This window comes from Struthio camelus, chromosome 10 (assembly GCF_040807025.1).
Source record: "Struthio camelus isolate bStrCam1 chromosome 10, bStrCam1.hap1, whole genome shotgun sequence".
Lineage (NCBI taxonomy): Eukaryota > Metazoa > Chordata > Aves > Struthioniformes > Struthionidae > Struthio > Struthio camelus.
In genome coordinates, this window is record NC_090951.1 from 5,937,166 (window position 1) to 5,962,376 (window position 25,211).

Sequence of the window (25,211 nt, forward strand, 5' to 3'; positions counted from 1 at the left end):
GTATACTTGCTTACACATTAATTATTCTACTAACATTAACATCTAGGTGAATGAGCATGTGGTTCTGCACATGCAGACTGCAGATCTCTGAACCACACACATATATGTTAGCAACAAAAGAGCACGTATGGAAATCAGAAAGGTCTCAAGAAGAAACCATACTGAACATCACTGCTATTGCAGCCCTTAAAGGGCCTCATGCTTCTGCTTTAACATGGGCAATAGGCAGATAACACATGCTCACCTATGACAAACACTTTGATAACATGAAATGAACAGCATGTACTGCGTAAAAGGTGTGTTGTATTATTATGTATCAAACCTAATTTCGTCATACTGTGTAGTTTCAGAATAGCAGTAACAATTAGCCAATTAACTCGCAATAAAGACTTCGATCGTCAAGCGCACAACACATTAGCATTTAACTACCAAAATTATATTTCGTTGCCCTTAAATTTCTCTTTATAAGCCCTAAGTTAGCCAAGGGACAAAGACTTTTTTTTAAAAATAAGTCCATGAGATTGCATAGGCAAAGGTAATTTTTAATTATTATTTGCAGATGCACTTATCTGACACAGATTCTCTACAATTTCAATAACATCAGCACCTGTAAATAGCGAAATAATCTGAGAGGAAGAATTTGACTTTAAAAAGCTTCTTTAAAAGCTCACCTTCTCAGTTTCATATTAAAGAGAAATGGATAACTATTCTCTTGATGCAGGTATGTCATTTCCCATCAGCATTAGCATCTGTACCCCAAGCAGCAGATGAGGAAGTATGAGACCTTATTAGACTTAGTTGCAAGCAAACAGCAAATACAATTAATACACAGCACCAGACTGTATCCTGAGTAAAGCTGTATCATTCTCTTCAAATGTGTTTCATGGAAGCAGAAAAGAACTTCTGTTCAGAAATCCTTAATAGAACAAATCTGTGTGTGGCTTCAGGCGGAAGAAAACCTCATTACAAAGCTTTCAAAACTGGTCACTTCAAAAGACTAATTTTAGTTTCTTCAGTCTAACAATTGCATAGAAATCCTAGAGTAACTATCTCTGTAATTGGGTGAAGGAATGGAATGAATAAAAAGAATGCACTTAAACAACAAAACAAAGCCATCACCTTTGAAGAATCTTCTTCAGTATTCTGTTCTATGTCATCACTGAATGAAAGTTTTTCATCAGAAATAGCACAGTAGTGCCGAGTCCATTTCTAGAAGTTAAGACAGGTGTTAAAACCATTACCAAGACATAGAGCCAAATCCACTAATCACAGTTTCCAATAAGGTCTAACAATAAACAAAGTGCCTTCTTCCCCTCACTCATATTAGTTCAAGTGAGGATATTACTTACAAAAATATTGACAACATTCATGTACACTTCCAATATTACGTATCCTAGTAACAAACTCTTGCAAATGTCACATAAATTCTACCTGTTCTATTGTGTCCCACATGTAAAGTTCTCCTTGTTGCTTTTTTTCTTCTTTCTTGTCTTCCAGGTTCACATCAATGTCTCCTTTTGGCCCCAGCTTTTTATGCTTAAAAAAAAAAAGTATATAAAATTGGTCATACTATCTCAGTGTAACTCTGTATTATTGGATTTCCCTCCATTGCCCAGCCTTCTTCTGTTACTACCATAAAAAACAGCAGTTCTGCAAGGCTTCATGCAGTAGGGTGGAATTCATTGGCTCAAAATTTAAACCTCATACTAATGATTAAAAAGTTAGTAGAAGTACCAGTAAAGCAATGAGGAAACAACTATTTTGATAAGAGCTCACCATTCTTGAGAGGACAGAAAACATGAAGTGATGTTTGCCTAACAAAAAATAAGGCTAAAACAAGAATCACTCTGAAGAGAACAGCACATAGGGAAAGAAAGAAAGAAAGAAAGAAAAAAAAAGAGAAAGAATAATTAAAATGAAGCGGAATTCATTCTCCTACAAGAAAAATGAGCAGAAGTGAAATCTTTTATGAGAAGAGGAGATAAGTTCTACTTTGTTCTCCCCCCAACATCTAAAGCCCCAACCTAGGCAGAACACTACACCTCCTGTGTAGAAAGAGAGAAGAGATAAGCCCAGGAGAGACACCTTGGCCCTGTCGCACAACCTATGCCAAAACTATGCAATCGTATGAAGGATGGAGAAAAGGGCAGGCTACTGCAGAGCTAGGAGCAGTGGCAGTGCTTGTAGAGGAGGGAAGACAACTCTTAATTCACAGCTGCTAAAAGCACATGGGGTTTCTTGGACAGGACACTTAGTCTGCGTGACAGAAAAACACAGGCCAGTACCCCAAAGAAGCAGAGTTTCTGTCATGTGTAACTCCTGCCATAACATACGGAATAAAGTCCTCAGTTACAAAGAAAAATCATGACAAGACAATTTGGACAATCCCAATGCAACAATGAAAAAGGAAATGAAAAGAAAGAGCAAACAGAACAAGTTTAAAAAGCCTACAATGCTAATCCTTGCAGAAAAGGTTGAACAGATGAAATGGCAATAGTTGGGCTGTTCTGAGAAGAGATTTTAAAGGAGGAGCCAGGCTGGCCACAGTATAGAGAGTAAAATAGGTAAGAATGGTTCTTGTTGTAATTTTTGCAATTTCCTTATTATAAAAGCATTCCTTCTTGAATAGCACATTAGCAGTGTTTGTAACTGATCACTGTCCTTTCAGATATGCCTGTTAGTATTTAAATTACAGGCTGAAACAGTAAGATGCAAGCTATGTGGAAAGGCAAAGCTCAGCAAAGCCTCCCTTGAATGTGCTCATGATACACAGTAGTTCAAGCGGCTAAAGGTCAAACTTCAAATACTTCAAGTGCAGTTAATTATGGGATTAATCCACTCATAGCTAGTAGTCCTCAAATATATTCAGTTCTGCACAGCTTACTGTAGAAAGATTTCAGTCTTACTGCCTTATCCGAAAAACACCACAGGCACCTAAAGCAAGAATTGCCTCTGACTGTTTACAGACAACACTTTCCAAACAAAAGTCAAACAACACAACTAGCTCATTGACAGGTGCTGATCTACTTTTAAAGACTATTTAATGCTCTTTTAGGACAAGAATGATATTGATATGGGTGCTCTCTAGTGCACAATCACTATAGTTTGTGATTCCCTCTAAAACAGCTTTGCCATTTTTTTCATGGCTACGCCTATGCAACTCTCATTCTGTGCTCCACAAGCCAACAGCAGAGGGGAAAAAAAATTCTAAGCACTGAGACTGAAATTCTCTACTTCCTGTCCCTGTGACCTAGCAGTGGGGTGCTGTCATTTCCAGGCCTGCATTAAAGCACTGTGTGCTTACTCTTGTTTCTTTTGTTCAGAAGTTTTAAGATATATGACACAGTACTGTCACAGGAGCTGGAAAATTCAACCATGGACTATAGTAATAGTTTGCTGAAGAGATTATAAACAGTCCTCAGATTCTCTGCCAAATTTTGCTCTTCAAAATGTTCTACTCCAGTTTCAATTTGAGAAGTCTTTCTTCAGTTTTCTGCCTCATGTTGCTGTGCAGCACGTAAGACGTAAAGCATCTGTACTGCATCTGTAAGAAACCCTTAGAGTGATTGCTTCCTATCAGTAAGACCTTAATTTTCAGAAGCAGCTGTCTAAACTGCATATGTAAATCGCACTCTCTGTATACAGGTTACTAAATACCCATCTATTTTTGTAATTTTCAAAGTAAGCAAACCTAACAACTTAAATCTGCAGGCTGCAGAGTGCTTTGGATTTCACTAGAATGAGACACGTTCTTTGAAAGACCAGTTAGCAACACTAATCTAACTTCCTGTTCAAGAACAAACTTTCAACATTTTACAGCAGGCCTTTACTGTACAAGAAGTCTGTGATGAGCATCTGCACCACTGAATCCTTGCTGAAATTCAGCACTGACATTTCAGGAGCTGGAAGACCTTTAGAAAAAACAGCTGACGCTTCACCTGGCGCTTGAACTAGTGACATTATTTGCAAAGAAAACCAAGAGCAAGCCACTTAATATGCATTTTAACAGAATTCCATAAAATGTTGCCAAACTCTAGTCATACATGCTTCTAGCATACGGATTCTTATCTTCAACAAAAACCAGTAGCTAAGTTGTGAAGCCAGAAGTAGTACTCCTGGCTCCTGCTCTTGTTCTGCTATTTTATCTACTAGGACACGACGCAAGCCTGAAAACCTACCTTGATGATGATTTTTTCTTTCAGCTGGGTTGGTGATGGCAGCTGATCTGCACTGGCTTCAATGGGCTTCATTAAAAGCTGATCCCCAAACACCTCCTTGAACACTTTGGCCATGTGTCGCTGCTGTTCCACACTACAGTGCTCTTCAATTGACAGAATGACTGGGTATCTTTAATGAAGTAAACAAAGGTGAAAGTAGACATTCAGCTTCTTTTTGCTACATCTGGCAAAGCAAGGCAGATAGCCTACACCTTCCCTCCAAAAATCAAAAGAAACTTTTAAAGCAAACAAGACGATTCAGATCCCGATAATGAAAACTGAGGCAAAGGTGGCATTGAGTACCTCAGCCTTCTCCAGTCACTATGCCCCCTATTCAATTCAGCAGCCAGCCCACATTTTTCTTAGTCTCCCTTGAGGTGCAAGCATATCTGTAGAAGTCTTTCATGCTGACTTTCACATCCCTCAGCAATTTCATCTCCAGATAAGCTTCAGTTTTCCTACTTCTGCCCCTGTATGTGCAGGAATACTTCTATATCCCTCCTGGGTAGCTCATCACTTAATGCATGTAGGGAAGGTATCACAGTGCATTCACTATACTGATACTGTCAGATACTGTCCCATATGAGAAAAGAACACTTCTCCTCTATGTCTAGGTGGTAAACAGGAGAAGTTTGGGGGGATGGGAAGGAGAGGAGTCTGATAGCTTTATCTCCTTCCAATTGATAGATAATACTTTTCATGTTAAGGAGATCTCAGCACAAGGCCTAGAAGAGCAGAGCAGAGACACATGGGTTTACACCCATATAACCAGTTCAGGAAGCATGCTATGAATTCTACATCTTCTCATCTAAGGTCTCCCCTACAATGTGAACACTACCTCATAGATATTTCGCTCGTCATTTATAGGGTGTTTTTTTTTTTTTCTAAAAAACATACTATTCAGAATTTGAAGTTGCACGTTTCAGTTTAACAAACGAATACCCAAGAAAGGAAACAGGAACGCCTTTAGGGTACTCACTGTCTATCTCAGCAGCAAATTGTTATTTAATGGGACTCTTCCTCAAAATTGAATCTATTAAAGACCCACATCTGGGCATTAATGAAAAAGACTAGGATATCATTCTTCCTCCCTAATTCTTTTTTCCCTAAATTGACGAGAAAAAAAAGTTCAGGAAGGCTCTAACCATTTAGAGCCAGGCTTAAGGAAAATTCAAAACCTACTCAGATGCAACAAAGGCATGATCTTTGATTGCCTGTACCACATCATCAAATTTGATCTTTGTTGTCCGTGTCCATCCATGATAAATGATTGGTTTCCCATCTGGACCATCCCAGCAATCCACTAGGAAAGACAAGCAGAGGAAAAAGGAAGAGACCAAGCAGTTACTTAAACTATTCCAGTAGAAAGAATACAACAAACAGCTAATTCTTCAGTATGAGTCACAGACTCTTATGTTCTATTAAAATATTCTATTAGATGGCTTTATACCTTTCACAGAGGAGATTAAATTCACTTAAGTAAGAGCAATACAAACAAAATACAATATAAAATTTCCTGAAAGCGTTCCTATTAGGGAATCTCGAAATAAGGAATTCATACAGCCTAAATTGTTAGTTCATTAGTTTACATTAATGGTCCAAGTGACAAATAAACTCCCACAAGTGATATGTTGGTAGTTTATCCATTTTGTTGATTATCATCCTGAAACTCTAATTTGAGATACATTTTGCATCAACTAAATTGAACAGGGGCCTTGCTCATTATGACAAAAGTTGATTAACCAGTAGCAACTAGTTTTACAAAGTAACTGGTGAAATAACATGAAAATCAAGTCAAACCTTGTAACCTTGAAATAAGATACACAAGCACAGGGATGCAGAAGCATACACAACTGGTGGAGAACAAAGGCACAAAAACATCAACTGATTTACAAGCAAGTTAAATGGGATGACAAATAACACAAAATTATAAGAAACTCTCAGACTTAGGCTTGTCTATATGAAGAATGAAGGCAACTAAGCTTCTCCTTTAACTTATACCTCTCTCTATACATACTGCACAGGTAATAGGAGTTTAAATCTTATACTTTCATATAGCAAAATCAGTGATTGAATTCCTGGTATACAATGCAGATAAGACTTAGAAAGATTTTCTGAAAATTCCAAGGAAACAACAAGAACTAGAGCAAGCGAACAGGGTAATAGCACGGCCTAAGAGCAATGATTTAAGGAATCAGCATTTCTGAGATGAGTGACTTCTACTTTCAAAAAACAAACCAGTTCTTGATTTCATTTCTTTTTTCTGTCTTAAACAGGAGAAACTGCCTATATGGGGAATGTGTTACAAACCATTCCGCAAGCTCATTACTCACACTCAATACATCGACATCCCATTCTCAGGCACCTGATATAAGCTTCTGTGGAAGATTCACTTCGAAGCTGGTCTCCTGTCAGATATCTAAGGAGCAAAAGGAAACTTTAAGAGAAGGCTGACAGTCAACTTGAACAATTTTCCACTCACTCACTAGGGGACATTTTTCCTCCTGTTATGAAGACTTCTGGTTTTTTGTTTGTTTATTTTTTTTTACTTGCTATGAAAGAACTGGATTTTGCTGAACCAGATGTTATCACATTTTAGGATGGACCAGTTTATGGAACATTAAAGGCTCAATCTAAGGCTCAGCCAACTGTGACAGATTTCTGGAGAGCAAATCACAAGCTCTGAAACATACCCAAGCTTTATCATACTGATGGGAAATCATGTGTTTGAACACAGACACACAGTGGGACTTCTGGTAACTTACGTGTTATGAGAGGAAGAAATCCAGTAGTGGGACAAAGGATTATTCATGTCCTGCACATCTATTGATTCATATTTCTCATCCCAAATACTGTTCTCTTTTGCAAAAAGGTAAGTGAGAAACTGAAACACAAAGAGAAGCAGAATTTAAATGCTTTTGACCATACGAGGCCAGAAGAAATCCAACAACATAGCAACAGCAGCCTAAAGAGTCTCCCATTCAGGCAATAAACCAGGAACTAACAACGAAAGAAAAATGTCCATGAGGAACTATTAGAAAGTATCATTATCTCACCTCATCAACAAAGAGGAAGGGTTCAGCAGTTTCTCTCATAGTGTCATCAATAAACTTTGTCATTCGTTCTCGGACTTTACTGAGATCTTGTGCCCAAGATTCCTAAAAATAATAATTATAAAAAAGAAAAAAGCTTTAGATGTTTTGATATGCTAGATAAAATTAAACGGGGAAGTGAGAGACCTACAGATGTGATTCATTAAACCTCTCTCATCTGGCTATTTAACTGCCAGTATGTTTTACTGCACCCACACATTTTAGTCTCCTATGTCACGTTAAGGGGGAAACAAGTTCTTCATGTAAATACCTCTGTATAGGCTGGAGGCCCACAAGATACGCCCTAGTAAATATATGCATGCACAGAGTAAAAAGCTGACCTTTTTGAAGGATAAAGCATAACTACAGTCTCTCCTCCCTTCTAAGTGCAACCCAAACATTATTTTGACACAGTGTAATTGGGAGAAAAAGAAAGTATCAAGTTCATACAGGAAACGTTGCTCTGACTTTTTTACCGCTATTTGCAAACCTGGGGTTTAGCAGCGCCTAGTAATATCACAAATCTAAAACATATAGGAAGTAAAGAACTGGAGCACAGAAAAGTTCAATGAGCAGTCTCAGAACCATTCCACTATATTCTACTGTGAATGTCTATTCTTAGAGATTGGCCTATATAGCAAAATATATTATTTTTTTCCATGGTGTCTGTGCTAAATAAGATTATATACACCTGTAAAGACAGTTCCAATACCTGCCTCAATCCTTATCTCCTTGCTGGTATGGGGCACCAAACCGTCCCCATTCAAGAGAAAATTACCTTTGACTCAAATCGCAGCAGTTAGCTCAGTTTTTTACATAAGAGCTGCTAAAACAGGGCCATGGATCCAAGGAATGACCAGAGATGCATCTGCAGGGACAGCTGTAACTAGGCCACGATATCATCTTTGACAAATATGCAGTGTTCATTTTCAACTTGTCTGTTTATCTACATGACTAAATAGACACCTGTTAAAACCTTATTCACTGTGCCTTCCTTCTCTTCCCCTAATGCACCTTCAGAGTTTTTGTATGGATGAAAAATAATAATTCCTGTGACCTTCAGTGTCAATGAATAAGAAGAAAACTTTCCAAGATCTACAGTTGCAGGTGATATCAGTTATACTCTACAACACATTAAGTATATAATTCCTTTGAGTATATAAGTCTGTGAGACAACTTAAAGAGCTCAAAATTTCTAAAGCCTTCTCACCTGCTGCTCATGTAGCAGGAATCTCTGAAAGTCATGGAGATGAACTGCTGAAGCATCTGGACGGTCAGTGTTTCTTTAAAAAAAAAAAAAAGTGAAGCTAAAGAAATAATGAAACAACAGAGTATGTGTCACCAAATGTTATAGCAGAAAGTGACAGGGGTTTGTATCTTGGATTTACAGTATAATCCTGCTGCTACCACTAAAACCTTTCAGAACTTCAATGGAATTTAGATTAAAGTTGTAATATTGAATTATGTAATCACTGTATTTAGAGTCCTCAGATAAGGCCTCCTGGATCCCTGATTCCTTTTTGACAATGATTCATTGGGAAAATTACCGAATCTCTGTTTACTGCTTTGTAGAAAAAGAGCAGCATTCACTTTACAAGGATGTTGTTAACTTTAGTTAAGACATACGGATATACTGTTTTCTTTTTAATTATGGCAGAGTCATCCCTCTGCAAGTAACTCCTTCCATGTATTATTCAGAAGATCCACAGTGATAAATCAAAATCTGAAAGAAGAGGCAAGATACAGCCACACTGACAGAAAGGAGCACAGCTGCTTCCTCTTTTGTACGATACAAATGCTGCATATTGTACCAATAAAATATTTACAGCCCACCCATCTTTAGTAAACCTAAGGGTTTAAGCAGTCTCATCAAGTTTAATTCACATAAGATGACCAAAGACTAAAAGAAATACATTGTATATTTGGAATAAATTTTTAAAGCAACTTCCTAAATATGTTAGGATAATATTCAAAGCTAAGATAAACCGGTTTAATTCATGGTCAAGATATTACCCATGCCTGTGACCTCCTTTTTCATGCTGTATACATCTTACTTAGTTCTCAAGTTCACCAAGTAAAAATTGCAGAAACTGTCTAGGTCAGCATCGCACTTGTACCCAAAGTCTGTGCACCATACCACTCTCCATACTGAAGCTAAAATTTTTCCATCAGATTCTGTCCTCTAATAGTTTTGTTCAGCTCTTAGCAAAATTGAAAGGCAGGCAAATTTGCTTGTTGAGGTCTATGTCGTTCATGTAGTTAGGAAGTAAAAAACATTTATCAGATGATATCCAAGACTTGTTTCTATGATAAGCTCACGTTTCTGAATTCAACAAGATGTATCATTTTTTTCCCCCCACTTACTAAAGCATTAGAACAAAAAAAAACAGTGATGTAACTAGAAAAAAAGAATAGGGATCTGTAAGTAGACTACAAAATTCTGCAGCACTGCAATCATAAATACATGTGAAAAATAATACAAAAGAAGAGTCTCACCCAAGAATGAACACAGAGGAATCCTTTTTGAATTCATCAAGAATCTTAAAACAACAACAACAAAAAAAAGAACAAAAGGGGGAGATAAATAATAAAGGAACATGCAATTCTCAATCTATTAATAAGCATTGCTTTGGGAAGGGGACCAAATATGAATTTCCACTTTATAGAAGTTGCATACAAGTTGGAAAGGTATAACTTCAGTTGACTGGATAAGAGAAAACATACTGTCAAGGCTGACAATTGCACTTCAGGCCCTTCAATGTGAAAGCATGCCATTCTCAGGCAAGAAACTTGCCATAAGGTACCTTATACACACAGTCAAGTTTCTGGAGAAGTTCTTATCGCTTGATATCCCAGAAAAAATGGAAGTACTTATCTTCCATCATATTTATGCATTTGAGCATAAAACCTAAATTGCTTCCAGCTTGGATCAGCATAGTTACAGACCCCAGGAAACCCTTCACCCGACACGTAAGCAGTTATTGAGCAAACTGAAGAGCTTCCTTGAAATGATCCACAAGGGGCGATAACAACAGTTTAAGGAAGTCAGACAACCTCCTTATTCTGTGTTTTACCCTTAGACAACTTTTTGCTCAGGCTAATTAACTAGATTTTCAGGAGTAAAAACAAAACCCAGACAGTAAATGGAGATTCTTTACTATCTCAGAATAATTTCATGATCACTTTTAACCAGCACAAGAAAGCACTATTGCCAAAAGAAATAGCACCGACTTTTGTTATAGAAGCTTCTATTTTAACAACTGCAAGTCCAGTCAATAATATACAAACATCATCAATTAAGATATTTGTGTGAATAAGTTAAAAAAAAATAGTTGTTTTCACACAGTTATAACGGCTTCTAAATTTTCAGGATCACTAAATATGTGCAGGGACCACCAACTTAATGAATCTATGTAATGAACATATGTAGAACAGTAGTTGGGCAGTTGCCCATATAAATTAGTGAAATGTAATTCCACTGCATTTATGTGCTCCCAAGGACTCCCTAAAGCACATCATGCTGCGGACTCATCACTGGTTATCTCGAAGCACAGGACACAAAGACAGCAATAGGTGCTATTTGATGTTCAAGATATATCCCAGTGCAATTTACAGAATGTTCTTTGCAATACAAGATACGGAAAAACATTGCTTCTATCAGTAAATAAAACAACCAGACCTGATGTAAGGACACACTGTACACTGAACGAACTCATAAGAAAAGCTCTTCCTAGAAACTCCATTTCTTTTGTGCATCTCTCTACTACCAACACAGGAGAAACAACATAAAGGACTTATCTTCCTAAACCAATTACTGATGGTGACTGTTTCCTATATGTCCAGTACAGTAATATAAGAAAAACCCTTTCTATGTTACAAGAATGGGAAAAAAAAACAAATACACACACACAAAAGACCCAGCATTCACTCTTTATTCTGGCCAAGCAGTTTAAAAGTATGAAGATCACTCATGAAAAAGCTTACCGACTTCTGTTGTTCAAACATGATTTTCTTGTAGAACAAATGAAATTGTTCAAAACTAAGTTCTTCCTTGTGAGCACCTATTTCCTGTGATAGAAAGTAGCATCCAGTGAATTTTGAATTATCTGAATTGCATTTGTACAGCAAACAAGTTATTCCAAGTGCAACTCTCTTAAATAAATAAATAAAGTAGAACACAATATGTATTTATTTTTTAAGAATATGAACCGATAAACAGCCTCTTGGTTTGTAACGTACTGCTCCTAGCCCACATCTCTGGCCTTACATTTTACATACTAACTCCATTTCCACTAAGTTACTGAGAGTAAAGTAGTGCCTCAGTCAGTCATTGTCAGTTGGAGCAACAAAAGCAAGAATGCACGCTTTAAGGGTGGAGAGCTGGAAAGTAGGAAAAGGTGGAGATCTTTACAATTCCTGAAGGACTGGAAAAGACCTTCAGAGATATTAATATTACCATAAGTGGGAGGGGGAAAGTTATTACTTTGATCATGCAAAAGAATTCTTATTCTTAGATAATAATTTTTTATCTTGAATCATTTCCTATGCATCTGCACAGTTAGCAGCAGCACAGATCCAAACCCATTTTTGGTTTTTAGGAAATGTTAGAATGAAAAGTAGGAACATTTAATCTGCATTTTCTTAAAGTCATGACTATATACAAAGCCAAATTTGTAAATTAAGTGCTATAGTTTTTAGTACATTTACCTGTACTGAAACAAAAATTACAGACAATACCCTGAACAGAAATAGCAACATCTATGAGATAATATCAAACAGAGGTAAGTTATTAGGTAATTACCGCAAATTTATCCTTCAAGAACTTCATGCTGCTCACTTTGAAATTTACTTGGGGAAGGACAGTTTTCAGCTCTCTAAGACTGATGCTGAAAAACAAGAGAGCAAAAAAAACAATAGTTCTGTTTCATCCAGCCAGCTACTAATATATTTTCTATCAACACAATAAAGTGACTATTGAAACATTTTAGGTAAGATTCACCTCACGTAAACCCTTATAAACATAACATCTACATCTGAGCAAGCTAGATGTATTTTCTAGTCAGTAGGGAGAAATAGGCATTTCACCTATTTTGGCCATCCATATTAGGATGAAACAAATCGTGCTGCAGAGACACTCATTTCTCTCCATTAATTAGATTCTATTAATCAGATCTAGACAATCAGCTCAAATGCAGATGTTTAAGTGGTCAGATGAATTGCAGCATTTCTTCCATAGTTTCAGAATATCCAGTGGTATAACAGTATCAGCAGAACAGCGTTGACTTAAAAAAAAAAAAAAAAAAAAAAAAAAAAAAACTTTTCCAGATGGCAGTGGGACTTTTCAAGTAAGATATACATATTTCAGACTTTAAGCAACACAGTTTATATTAGAAACAAAAATAGTCCATTTCATAACTGTGAATAGCTCATTTTGAAAAAAACAATTTCCTTCACATCTTCCTGTTCTCTCATCAACCTCAGATTTTACTTCCAGTCTCTCAGCTACTACTTTTATGGCCCCTTTAACTGCAACCTCAGAGCAGCTCACAATTCTTAGTGTACTTATCCCCAAAATATAAATGGGTGGTAGAGGAGTGCTATTATAACTCTTGTATGAGTAGAGAGGGTTGATTTCTAAAGGAGCTAGGTACCTAAATATTTAAATGAGTTATTGGTGTGATCAGCCATTACAGCTGAGTCAATCTAATAGCTCACCGCTGCTACAAGAAGTAACTCCAACCCCTGCACTCCTTGTGCCCCGCTCCTCTCCCCTGCTGCCCTTGTCCCACCTGTTTCCACATGCCAGCTCTGATACTCCTCAAACCCTTTACTAAGCTGATGCAACATGCTGATCCTGCAGAAAACTGAATAAAAGAGAAAAGAGAGAAAGAAAAAGTTTTCCACTGGCTTCACGCGCTGAATCAGCCCACCTCATCAGCATCAGCCCCCCGCAGATCAGCATCATAGCCAGAATATGGGAAGTGGCAGGAGCGCCTGATTAGGAGCAAGTAAAGACAGCGGATGAAAAAGGAAACAGTAAGACCTCGACCATTCGGCAGCACCAGGCTGGTACACCAACTCAGCCATCTTGAGTAGCTCCACTTCAGTGACCTACTATACAACTTGTCTTTGGCATAGAAAGAATGGAAATGAGGTCTCATGTTCTTGCAGAGATCCTCAAAGTCTGGGTAGGTTCTGGTGTGGGGTCTCAGTGGGAAAGACATAACATGAAAGCAGGACATGTGAAGGGCATGAGGGGAGTAATGATACAAGGGAACAGAGGCACAGCATCAATGGCTGCTACTGCCACTGCCCACAAAACATTAATTCAATACCAACAGTTCCCAAGAAAACAAGGCTAAGGAGCTCTGCCTTGACCTACAGAGAATTCATAAGTCATTAACTCTGTGCAAACACAGTGTCAGAACAGAGTCACTCGAAAGCAAAAAACAGCAGTAATTAGCACCTAAACTAAAGTCATGCTTTTATTCTACAAACTGTTTACGCAAGCAGCTGCCCTGTGAGATATTCTCATCCCCATTGTGTAGACAGGGAAAGAGGCAAAGCAAGGAGTGACTTAGCCAACATCCATGCCAGAGCCAGATTAGAACTCCGGAAATTCCTGGCTTTCCGCCCTGTCGCCAGACCTCTGGAAAAACACTTCTTTTGGGAGCAAAAATGAGCACCTCATTTGTACCCTAAACACTTGAGTACAAGCAATTTCCTCTGGTCAGACAAGCACAAGCTAAAACAAAGAGCTGAAACATCATTACCACTGGCAAAAACTCGACTAGTTAAACAGGACTGGCATGGAAGCCTAACCTTTCCAATTAACCTCCCTAGAAACTGCAACACTAAACACAATGGAACTCAGTTCAAACTCCTTTCCTGAAATTTTCTAAAGCTGTGAATCATCTAGCAAGAAAATGAAAAACTGCCATCTCCACAGTGCAAGTCCCCTTGATCCTAAGCAGACTGCCTTGTAGTGAAAGAACAATCCTAAAGCATCAAATGAAACCTCCTCAAAGGACATACACTGTCAGATAAAGCTTCTCTACACTAACATTTGTTTTTGCTTCACGATCTCCCACCCCTACTGCAGGACTAGCTTTTCAAAGTGCATCAGGAGGTGTTAAAGGCAGAGGGTACTTTGCCCTTTCCCACTCTGGCTGGCTTTAGAAATGCTGTTCCTGAAGTCGTCTCAGGTCACAATGAAGCCAGCTACACTGCACCACAGCAGACACACCATTTGCAGAATGGTGTTGTTTCCTGCAGTAACGTGGTCTCACTAACACAATGAAACACTATGCCTTATTTTGCTTTTAGGAAAAGATTTAAATGAAAGGAAATGCATGTTCTTTTCTCCACTAAAGTACACCTCAGAAAAACAGAATGTTACAGAAAGAGAGCAACATCATGGTAAAGTAACATATACATGGCACAGGAGGAGTTAACATCCTTTGCAGTGTTCCACAACTTCTGGCAACTCTAATGAGAAGTGTGCCGCTGAATTCATTAAGAAGTCTCTGGTGCTAGGCAAAAGATACGAACCCACTTCATACACAGACCTGAAACAAACTACTGAAACTCAAACATATGGAGTACACAGCACACGGGGAGCTACAACATAATGGGGCTTCTTCACATGAGAAGCATCAGTCCGGAGTCACTTTGGTCTCTCAGAATACATGGCAAAGAGACAAACCCACACAGCCAGGCCAGTTGCACAAAATTACGTTTACCAAAGCAAGCCCTCAGAAAATGATTTTGCCCTTATTCCAAACCAGTAACTTGGCTTCCTCCTGCTTCTGTCCTCAAGAGATGTCTTCTGTTTCCCACTGTTAAAATAACTCTCTCATGCTGTACTACCCTGCCATAACAATAGTCCTCTTTCTCTCCAGTAAAATCCTTAGGTATCCCTCTCTTATCTCCTCTCCCTCTAAATATTCTGTGCTCTTCTTCTCAGAAGAGAACAGAGCTCTGGTCCCCTGTGGTCCCCAGGTTACTGCTGGGACAACCTTGTCTCTGGATATATCTGGAGTAGCTGCTGTGACTGGTTTCAAACTAGGTACTGCACCTATTAGTAATGTTCTAGCCCTATCAGGACTGAGACCAGGGAAGGCTAATCAGTCAAGCATTTTACCCTGGACCTTTAGCAGCCCAACTCTGCTTTTGCAGCTTGACTGTTATGAGTGCACAAACAAGTTTTTCAAAGCTGGTTTGGATTTGTCTGCATTAGACTGCAGTCATTCCAACACAAAAATGCTTCAGCAATGAGGGAAGACCTGGTTGAATGCTGCACAGCAAAACTAACAGCAAACAGCAGTCCATACTGCTGGGCTCCGACTTGACTGTCAAAGGAGAAAGACTTCTGTAAAGCAAGCAACCGAATGTAGCCGCACAGCTGAGCTGAACCACTACGGTAAGAGTGAGGGAAGACAATGCTCTTTCCTTATGCAGGCAGGGTTATTTTAGACTAAAAAGTAAGATGGTTTATTTTTCATCATTTTCTTCCTCGTTATATCACATATGAACATCAATGAGCATTATGCACCTTATGTGTTTATCAGAAGGTTAAAAAAAAACAAGTTGTCAAAGCAACAGTGAACAATTTTCAGGGCGCTCTCATATTTCCCATCTTGGCCAAAGAATTATTCTTCTCTTTGCATTCCACATTAGAGTCTACAAGGAAAGAGCTCACTAAAAACAAATCAAAAATGAAGAGGGAGAGCTTCTTACCTATTTCTTCTAGTTTGATCAACAGAATAGATCTGCTTTCTCAGCCAGCTTGGGGAAAAAGGAAAAAAGATTTAATCTGAGAATTAAAAAGAAAACACAGCCCAACGGAATATCAAAATCCAGAGATGAAATTCAATAGAAATATTTTAAAATTAGAAAATATGTCTTTTAAAAAAGCTAAAACATTTCCAGTTGCAACATCAAAGCATTCAGTCACTTTTATAACACTATTTATGAATAAATACTTTTCTGCTGCTTAGTACTGCATTTTCAAGCCACATAGCACAGGAAGGGGAAAGGCAGGGCAGAAAAGAGCAAACAGCCAGAAACTGTAAAAATGTAAGCAGATAGAACAGGCCAAAACTTCAGCTCATGTAAATCAGAATAACTCCATCGAGTCAGTGATTTATGTCAGCTGAGGCCACTGGCTCAAAGGTCTGCCACATGCATAAAATTAAAAATTTGGGGGAGAAAACAGAATTTTTAAGAAAAATCATAGTTAGAATGCATGTCAATTTTAGGTGCACAGCAAGATAACATTAGCAGTATTAAAAGTCCAAACACACACAATTTTGGTCTAAATGATAATCACAGCACGCCATTAACAACCTTGTATTCTGCCTCCAAGGGAAACACTTTGTCTGCAGCACAAATGTAGTCACCTTTGGAACGCAGCACTTCCTATAACTGCTCCTCGCAGAAACATATAACAGATAAGGGCAGAAAGCAAAGAATGCTTTTTCCCCAACTGGAACTGGAAGTCGGCAAAGGCAACATCAGAATCAAAGCCACATTTTGGACAGTTAGTAAGAAAGGACAGGTTATATCCTCACAGCAGGTAACAGCAGTGACTCACTACAAGCAAAACGTCAACAGTGATGAAAAATAATCGAGCATAGAGACCGTATTAAAAGCGTTTTGCAAAATTGGAATTCTAGGCATAAGTAGTTTTGAGTATGAGTAGTTCTGAGTTCAACATCCTCTGAAGCACTAAGGTTGTAGTTTCACCATCATTTGGTGCTGAAGCTGCTGAAGACTAATCCTCAAAAATGTTCATTTTCAGCCTAGCTCTTGCAGTCAATTGACAACATTGCCATATGATGCAACAGTGCCAATACAAAGGAGAAATTGTAATAGGGCACCTGAGAATTACTGAGATGCAAGAGCTCCAATAAGGGCTTCTATTAGCACAAGCCTATTGCGATAGCATTAGGCATATGAATTTTTCAAGAAGTCAGCATACACTTAGACCAGATACTCTTGTGATCTCATTAAGAGATACATTTTTTTGGATGCAAAGAAAAAGGCAAATAGTTAAGCCCATAGTGGTATAAGCAGAGTGCAATTCCACAACAGGTACATAGCAAAATGGACAAGGTGAATTTCTACATGAGCTTTCTGTATCATAAACTAACTGAAGAGTAGTTGTTTTTAAGGTAACTGACAGGCACCACTTCTTGCATTTTAAAAATTGCTTCAGGTTTTCTACTTTCAACTCCAAAGAGACGTCAGGTCTCACAATGTGAAAGAACGTCCACATACCTCTCTGTGATTGCAGGTGTGGGAGCGCTTATGACTTCTTGATACAAGATATTCAAGCCACACAGCCATTTATCAGCATCATCTTTAGAATCGGCTGGAGGAGGAAAAAAAAGAAAAGAGTATGCTGTAAGAAACATCAGTCCCAAACCAAGACATAACTTGCTGTGTTTAGATAAACCCCAGCATACAGAGCTGCAGGTTAACCTTTGTCTCGCAGGGCTAGCAGAGTTAATTCTGGAAGCTCTGTCAAAAATATCTCCTTTTAAAATTCTGCTTATCAGAGTAGGTGAATTTCAATATTACAGCAGAAAGACTACGGAACTATTGCTAAGCTCTTTCAGTAACAAAATTAAACTTTTTTTTCCCCCCTCATCTTTTGTCTCCAAAGTGTCCAAAGCCCAGGGACCTAGACTTACAGCCACAAGAAGCACACAGACAAGAGAACTCAGGATGTTTTATTCTAACCCTAGTCCACAATATTCCAAGCAAGCTATAAGAAAATTTTAAAGCGTCAGCTTTTGACGGACATTACCAGCTCCTGTCTGTCATAATCGTATCTCCAAATACAGACTGTCCCAGACTAGATTTAGGCAAGAGAAACAGAAGGGAACAAGGTATGAAATTAAGGTAACTGATTTATAACACATTCTAATACAAGGTAAGTTTAGAAAGGTCTAAAACTGCCCACCCAGATGTAACATTACAGTTGAGGTGCATCCTCCTTCCAACCCTACAAACTGGTTTACAACTGTCTTGTTTTGTTTTAAATTTAGTTTGCCTTTACATTTCCCAGATTAGAAGAGTCTTCTGTATCATTTATCATGATTACATTTGGTAATGCTTCAGCTCAACAGAAGTAAGATGATGCATGCTCGGAACAGCCTTCTCCGGGGAATACTGGTTAAGCTGAAAACAGGATTTTTTAGCCTTGGATGAGACGCTGTCTTTACAGCTTTCATTTGGGCAAGTCCATTTCTTCAGCAAGCTGATTCTGAAAGTCATGAAGGCATTCTTCAACTAAACTTGAAAAATTAATTTAATAATTTGAAAAATTATTTTCACACAGGGGCTCTAATCTGGGCAAACTCTTTAACTGTCTTCAAAGCAAAACAGTCTCTCAAAGGATGAAGATTACATTTTATTTAAATATACTTTAAAACAATGCTATATCCCCCCAAGGATGAAGCTAGAGCCCAGTCTCAAATCCCCATGGAAATGTTTTTCAATTAGTTAAGTTTTTGGAAAGAACACCCACCACCAGTGCCAAACCAATTCTTCTCCCAAGGCAGTTCTGCCCTTTATGAAAGCCTCCATTCCCTTCTAAGTAACAATTACTTTATATTGTTTTAAGAAACCATGACAAAGTGCTTTAACAAGGAAAAGGATTTCCCCCTTAACTGAAAATTGTATCAGTCGTGTTGCTCTGCAGTTCAGCATTATGGCAACATTCCTACTGGTAGCAAGTGTTTTCAAAGTATTGGCAGAGACCTGTTTTTGAGAATCGCCTGGGGCAGTGAGGGAGGGCAGAGGAAACCAATCTAAAGTACCTGGCACAGTTACACTTAAAGCACAGCTGTTTACTCAAAATTTTCACAGACTTCATCCAAACAATGGTAAAAATCCATCTGAAGTTAAAAATCTATTACATAGGACTATATTGTCACAAGCAGTCTTTAACTTCCAGTGTATCAGACTGAAAAAACAGGCTTCTAGTGCTGCAATCTATAAGCAATCAGTTCTCACACACAGATGAAACATTTGCTACCTGTGTAGAAGTACATCACTTCTAATTAAAAAAAAAAAAAGTCTAGTGCTAGAAAACTTAGAAAGCACTCCTAACTTCTCTAATTAAGGTTTTGCATTGAATTTAATGTTTACAAAACAGGTAAGTGTGTTCCTGCACAGGACAGAGGGAACTGCCATTCCAAGTAAGTGGTCTGTGTGACTCTAAACCAGGGACCCATCAAGAACTTTTAAAGGAGAAATCTCTCCGTAAACTTTACTAGTTAGAAACCGCATTAAGCCTGCACTATAAGAACTTACGTTCCTTTTCATTTCAAAATTGTTGTTTTTGTAACCCTGGATGATCTCACCTGAAATAAAGTGTCTCAAGCCTTTCCACAGATAAAGCACACGTTTTCCTCTGTTTCATATGTATCTCTTTATTTTCACTTTGCCACCTTTTAATTTCATTCGCAATCCCTCATCCTCCTTTAGAGGATGTTTGTTTAATATTTTCAGGTGACATGCATACACAAGCTGAACCAGAGTTTAATTTTCCAATTCAGTCTGCAATTGCTCCTAAGTGATACGCAAGTTTCCGTGATGCAGTTGTAGTCTAACTCTTTATAGCTATCCTTTCCAGAATCATTTTGACCAGATTGAAATGCCAGGCCAAAATTCTGGCTGCAGAGAAGATGAGAAAATCCTCTGCTGATTTTAAAGAGGAAAACATTTCACCTCTGCTCTTCAGTGTTGAAAGCCTTACATGAGATACTTAACCAGCAAAAGCTCACATAAGTGGATGAACCAGAAACTATGCCAAAACCTCTCTCATTTTTATTAAAGAGGTCTCAGGAAGCAATGTATTGAAAGAAATGCATACTAAGAGACTATACTACTTATTGCTGCTTAAATAGTAGCTGTCTTGTAGTGAGTGGCATGCATTCACTTTTAAAGATGCAGCGGTGTTGACCTGCAGAGCATTAGACTGACTGCAGACTGACTGAATCATGTGCTATACGCCCTTAAGTTACACAACTGTTCTGTTTAGATAACATAAGGGAAATAAACTCTCATATAATACACTATTTGAAAGCAAAACATTAAAAATGCAGCAGTTCATACACATTAAGGGCTGGCTTAGTGAAAGGTCTCTCTCAGATTGTAAACATCAGGTGCACTGTTGAACCTCAGGATAGGTCAGAACAGCAGTACACTTTGCACTACTTTTCCATCGACCTACTCGGTTCCAGAGTTCAGTATCTAGGTTTAAAGGAGAAACAAAGGAGGAGGGAAAAAAAAAAAAAAAAAAGTACCTGCTAAACTTAAGGTGTTGAGGACAAACTGGGTACCATAAAAAATAGTAAAGCAGTGTTGTTCTTTTTGCTTTGCTTTGCCACGCTCAAAGTCTTTCGAGTTCTTTCCTGGGCGAATTTCCTTTATTTCCATCAGATCCACTGTAAGGAAACAACATTGACTCAGTCAATACAACTGTGGTTACATTCCAGCTGAGCCTGAAACAATAAGAAGAACATCTCAGAACATGTAAAATTAACTTATAGATGGCATTTGGACAGGAAATGGAAATTGCGCTAGCCCGCAATCCAAATCTTCTCTGACAACACTATCTAAATGTATTACTGACTAAAAGGCAATAGTAGAGAAGGACCAAAAGAAGAAAATAACTTGTAATATTTTTATCATTTGATTATCGTTGACTCTCCACCAAAGTTTATATACATAATCTTGGGGGGGTTACATGGTTTAACAAATGACATTTACCCTGAGCAAGAACTTTCCAATTGACATGCCAACTATTCAGAGACAAAAGAGATGCAACATCTAACTTTATCCACCTAAAAATTATATACTGAATCTTAGCTAGTCAGATAGCCTCCCAGTACAATCACTGGCATCTGTAAGAAGAGTGTTTAAAATAATTATATTAAGCACCTTCCAGAGTTCGAAGAGAGAATCCAGCCTCATAATTAAAACATTTATCAGCCTTTTCCTGGTCAACTCCAAACAGATCTTTATCTTTTACATAGCAGAATGGGAAAACCGTGCAACAACAACTTTTTTTTTTTTTTTTTTTTTTTAAAGTCAGTTCCCCCTTTATCAAACCCTTGCTATATGGCCTGCATAATACTAGCAAGGCAGCACTGAAATAGAAATATGTGCATTCTCAAGATAAGATACTTATTAGAAAACTGAGGAAGTGGTTTTGTTCTGCCTGTGGACCGGACAAATACACAGTTCTTCCCACTTTTGGACAATCTTGAGTTATGAGCAACAGAAGGAAGAGTGAAGAAAACATTTCACAGCTGCTCTCAAAATGTGTTTATCAAGCCTAACAAGACCCAAGAAAATGGCTGAAGGTTTCTGTCTATGCATTTAACAACTCTGCAATATAAAAGCCATGTTTTAAACGAGCACCTCATCACTAGTAGAACATACTTAATAACGCGCAATGAAAAAACAACAAGACTCCTAAGAGAGGGGGAGCTGAGCACTATTTAAAGCTTAGTTCTGCAGAATGTTGCATTTCTTTGGCCAAAGTGGAAGGGAGGGAGAGAGAAGCAAGGAGTTTCATCAATAAAATCTGGATAATGAAACATTAATCAATCTAGGAATTTCTTATTCTTTACAAAGTATCCCAGGCTAAACTTTCCATCTGGCACTTCTTATCCCCAGCCATTAACTCAAGTTCCCATGGAAAAATTGGACGTTAGCAGTCAACCTGAACTTTAATGCATTGTACAAACATAAAACAAAAAGATTATCCTAGGGCACAAGCATCTTAATTAAGCTTTTTCTGGTATAATTATCTTCAGGGTACAGCATCAAATGTCTCAACCTCTGTGTCTTAGTCCACCAGAAGAACATCCTCCACAAGCTGCATTATCTGGATGGCTAATGTTAGGCCCCTAAATTTAGATGCAAGCTCCTAAACTATATACATGGCATGATTTTCACAAACGGTCCACAGTCAAAAGCTCCCAATGATGTCGTGAATCCTCTAACATTTGGGCCTCTCATTTAGATCCACAGCTGTATATCTAGATATCCACCCCAAAATGCCTGTACCTAAAAAAAGATGGTCTAACCCTACCTCTCCGCAAGTATTTCACATGAATATCAACAGAGACGAACCAGGATGCAGAGATAGAAAGTAACTACATGGAGAGAGGAGGAGGTGGCATGGCCACAAACAACATGGGATTGTGCCCTCCCCACTGACTCATGCTGGTGATGGACAAGAGCCACCTCAGCCACCTTCTCTCCCTTCCTTTCACCCAACAAATGCCTGCTGGGAAACACAATTTTTAACTCGGAAACGGAGCATACCTTTCATTTCGGGCTCCCGTAATTCTATATGTATGAAACACCATACCAAAAAGATCCCCTCAAAGCATAAACTCAGCAGCGATAAGAAAAGATTTCACAACCTTCCTTGCTGTTGTCACTTCAAGTGGCTCTTACCTCATACTGAGCTCTGAAACAAACACACAAACTTGCTTAATGCCTTCCCTCAGTTACACATACACTCACTATATTTCTTTTCCTTGCCCTATAACCTTTCAAATCTACCATCCCATTCTCTTGTTTGAATAACACACATATATGCACATGGACTTTTACATGCACAGGTTTCACACTGGTGTTGCTATTCTCCTATTCTTGTTTTATTTACACTTTTTTAAGGACTGGATCACAAGGGTAGATGCTGTTAACAATAAAAAGAAGTGTAAAATAATTGTAACTTATTTTCCTTCCACAGGCTAATAACCAATTCAAACAAAATTATATCCATCTTCTTGGATGGATATAATAATAATATTGAGTAATATTCAGTAATATTGAACTGGTAAAATCTGTGCACCTAAAAAGGCCTTATAGGAACCATACTGCTATTATGGGAATAATAGCATCAAGTGTGCTTTAGAACAAGTTCAATTTCAAAGCACATCGTAAGACAAACATACTATTGTTTCTCCAACTTGTCTTTGAGAAAGAGATTACTATACCCTAACTGCTAAACATTCAGTAGACAGAGAAGTGGTTCAGGAAGAAAACAAACAAACAAACAGACAAAACTCCCACCTATATAAGAGAAAATATTTATAAGACTTTGAATTCAGAATTTTATGCTCCTGTACTTTTCAGGCAACATTCTATATGGAGCTGTCCAACAAAATTCTGGCACAGTACCTTTAGAGTGAATTTGTGAAACAGATACATGAAATACTATGTGTAGGAAAACATCATTCAGATTTTTACAGTCCGAAAGATATAATTCCATCTTATAGTTTCACAAAACAAATAGAAAATACATGTATATGTTTTAACTCTGTTCTATAAGATGTGGTTTTGTATGTATTACTCTGTATTGTTGAAAGGAAAGCCAAGGCTAAAAACTGGAAGGGGCAGAGAGACATACAACAAACACAATACGCATAAAACTCCGCTCAGGTGCTAAGCTCTGCTGTCTCCCCAGGGACATTCCAGTTGTTTGGCACTCTCCACACAACGCACGTGAAGTCTACTATGAGGAACGGCTGATCTAACTGGGAAAGGAACAGCCAGGAAAATCTGCAGCATGTTTCAGACTCAGATGAGCAAGTCAAGTGTTCCAATTTAGCTGTTAAGCAATTACTGTGCACTTTTTATATGAAGTACTAGAACCTTTCTTCTCAATCACACATTCAAATTGCAGAGCCATATTCTGCCCTGCCTTCGCAGACACATACCCCTGGGCCTGACACACCTGAAAAAGTGCAGACCTGGACGTAGGCAGTTTGCCAAGTGTAAGATCAAATCGCATATGCTTGCAGGTGCAAGTTCCATAAAACAGTAACAGATTAACACTTTTCCCAAGAAAATATAAATCAAAGTAAATGCTGCAGAGAAATTGATTCGCAGTCAGCAAGACAAGGAGGGTACTCCCAACACGCTCTGTACCCATCCAAATACTTAAGAAGCCTAGAGCCCAAGAAGTAGTCTAAAAATCCAAGGCTGCTGGTTTACATTTAATCCATTCTTCTGCATGGTTATTTCTATGGGTTAAAAGGATCTCCCTGACAGTCTCATCAGTCATCTGCTGGTTCTGACAACTCCCTCAAGCGGAAGGCTCCAAGGCACCTTCAAGTACTATGCTGTTCCAGGCTCTGAGCTGGATAGGTGGTATTGGTGGCTTTCAGAGGCAGCTCAGAGCCTGAAGTTGCTAAACTTCAGCTTTTGCTGTTGGGTAAGTCAGCTAATTCAATGGATCATTATACTACTACATAGCTACTTTCCAAAGACTGCACAGATTAATTGCTTTGTGCCTTCCAGAGCACCTACTAGAGCTCTTTACTGCCTCAAATTTTGCAATAAACTTTTATCTTTGATATCTCTGCTGAATTCCATTCAAATAACTTAACAACAGAAGTCACATTTAGTCCTCTGTTGTAAGTATGAATTACTAGTACCTTTCTTGCAGTTATATTCAGAGGTAGATGGTAAAACAACTTGGATTCCATTACAAAAGGTGCTTTCAAGTTACGCAGAAGACATGGCATAAGGTAAGTGCAGGCAGCCAGTGATGTAAACAGGAGAACTGTAAACATTATATTGTTGTATATAACAACATTCCACATCATGCTCATTCCACAAGCACTTTAAACTGGAATAAACCAGCACTGCTACTCCAAGGAAGCAGTTCTGCTCCTGCCCGCTGCCTGCAGTCATGCAATGCCCATCCCCTGTGGCAGTAAAATCATTCAGCAGCCAAACAGACAACTGGGTTAGGGAACCGACCCTGGTTGACGCTAACCAGTACCAACAACAGAACCGCTTATGCTACCTGAAAGTGCCCATGTAAGTTCACTGTAGGAGTGAATGTTTCCATAGATCAGCT

The 25,211-nt window shown here is 38.4% G+C and overlaps 1 protein-coding gene across 10 annotated transcripts in view; it reads right to left on the reverse strand.

Moving 5' to 3' along the window:
* Nucleotides 1–25,211, reverse strand: part of PLCG2 (phospholipase C gamma 2) — a 77,612-nt gene that overhangs the window by 25,033 nt on the left and 27,368 nt on the right. For 6 of the 10 annotated variants that reach the window (XM_068955487.1, XM_068955491.1, XM_068955486.1 and 3 more), the window contains 14 exons: nt 20,629–20,769; nt 17,591–17,684; nt 16,049–16,096; nt 12,111–12,195; nt 11,294–11,377; nt 9,806–9,849; nt 8,520–8,592; nt 7,274–7,375; nt 6,983–7,101; nt 6,551–6,636; nt 5,400–5,520; nt 4,179–4,347; nt 1,432–1,536; nt 1,120–1,209 (listed from right to left, as the gene is read on the reverse strand). In XM_068955487.1, coding sequence (XP_068811588.1) covers nt 1,120–1,209; nt 1,432–1,536; nt 4,179–4,347; nt 5,400–5,520; nt 6,551–6,636; nt 6,983–7,101; nt 7,274–7,375; nt 8,520–8,592; nt 9,806–9,849; nt 11,294–11,377; nt 12,111–12,195; nt 16,049–16,096; nt 17,591–17,684; nt 20,629–20,769 — 1,361 coding nt within the window. Of the gene's footprint in view, nt 1–1,119; nt 1,210–1,431; nt 1,537–4,178; nt 4,348–5,399; nt 5,521–6,550; nt 6,637–6,982; nt 7,102–7,273; nt 7,376–8,519; nt 8,593–9,805; nt 9,850–11,293; nt 11,378–12,110; nt 12,196–16,048; nt 16,097–17,590; nt 17,685–18,419; nt 18,582–20,628; nt 20,827–25,211 lie in introns of all 10 variants that reach the window. The other 4 variants (XM_068955494.1, XM_068955493.1, XM_068955495.1 and 1 more) reach the window with 3 other exon arrangements.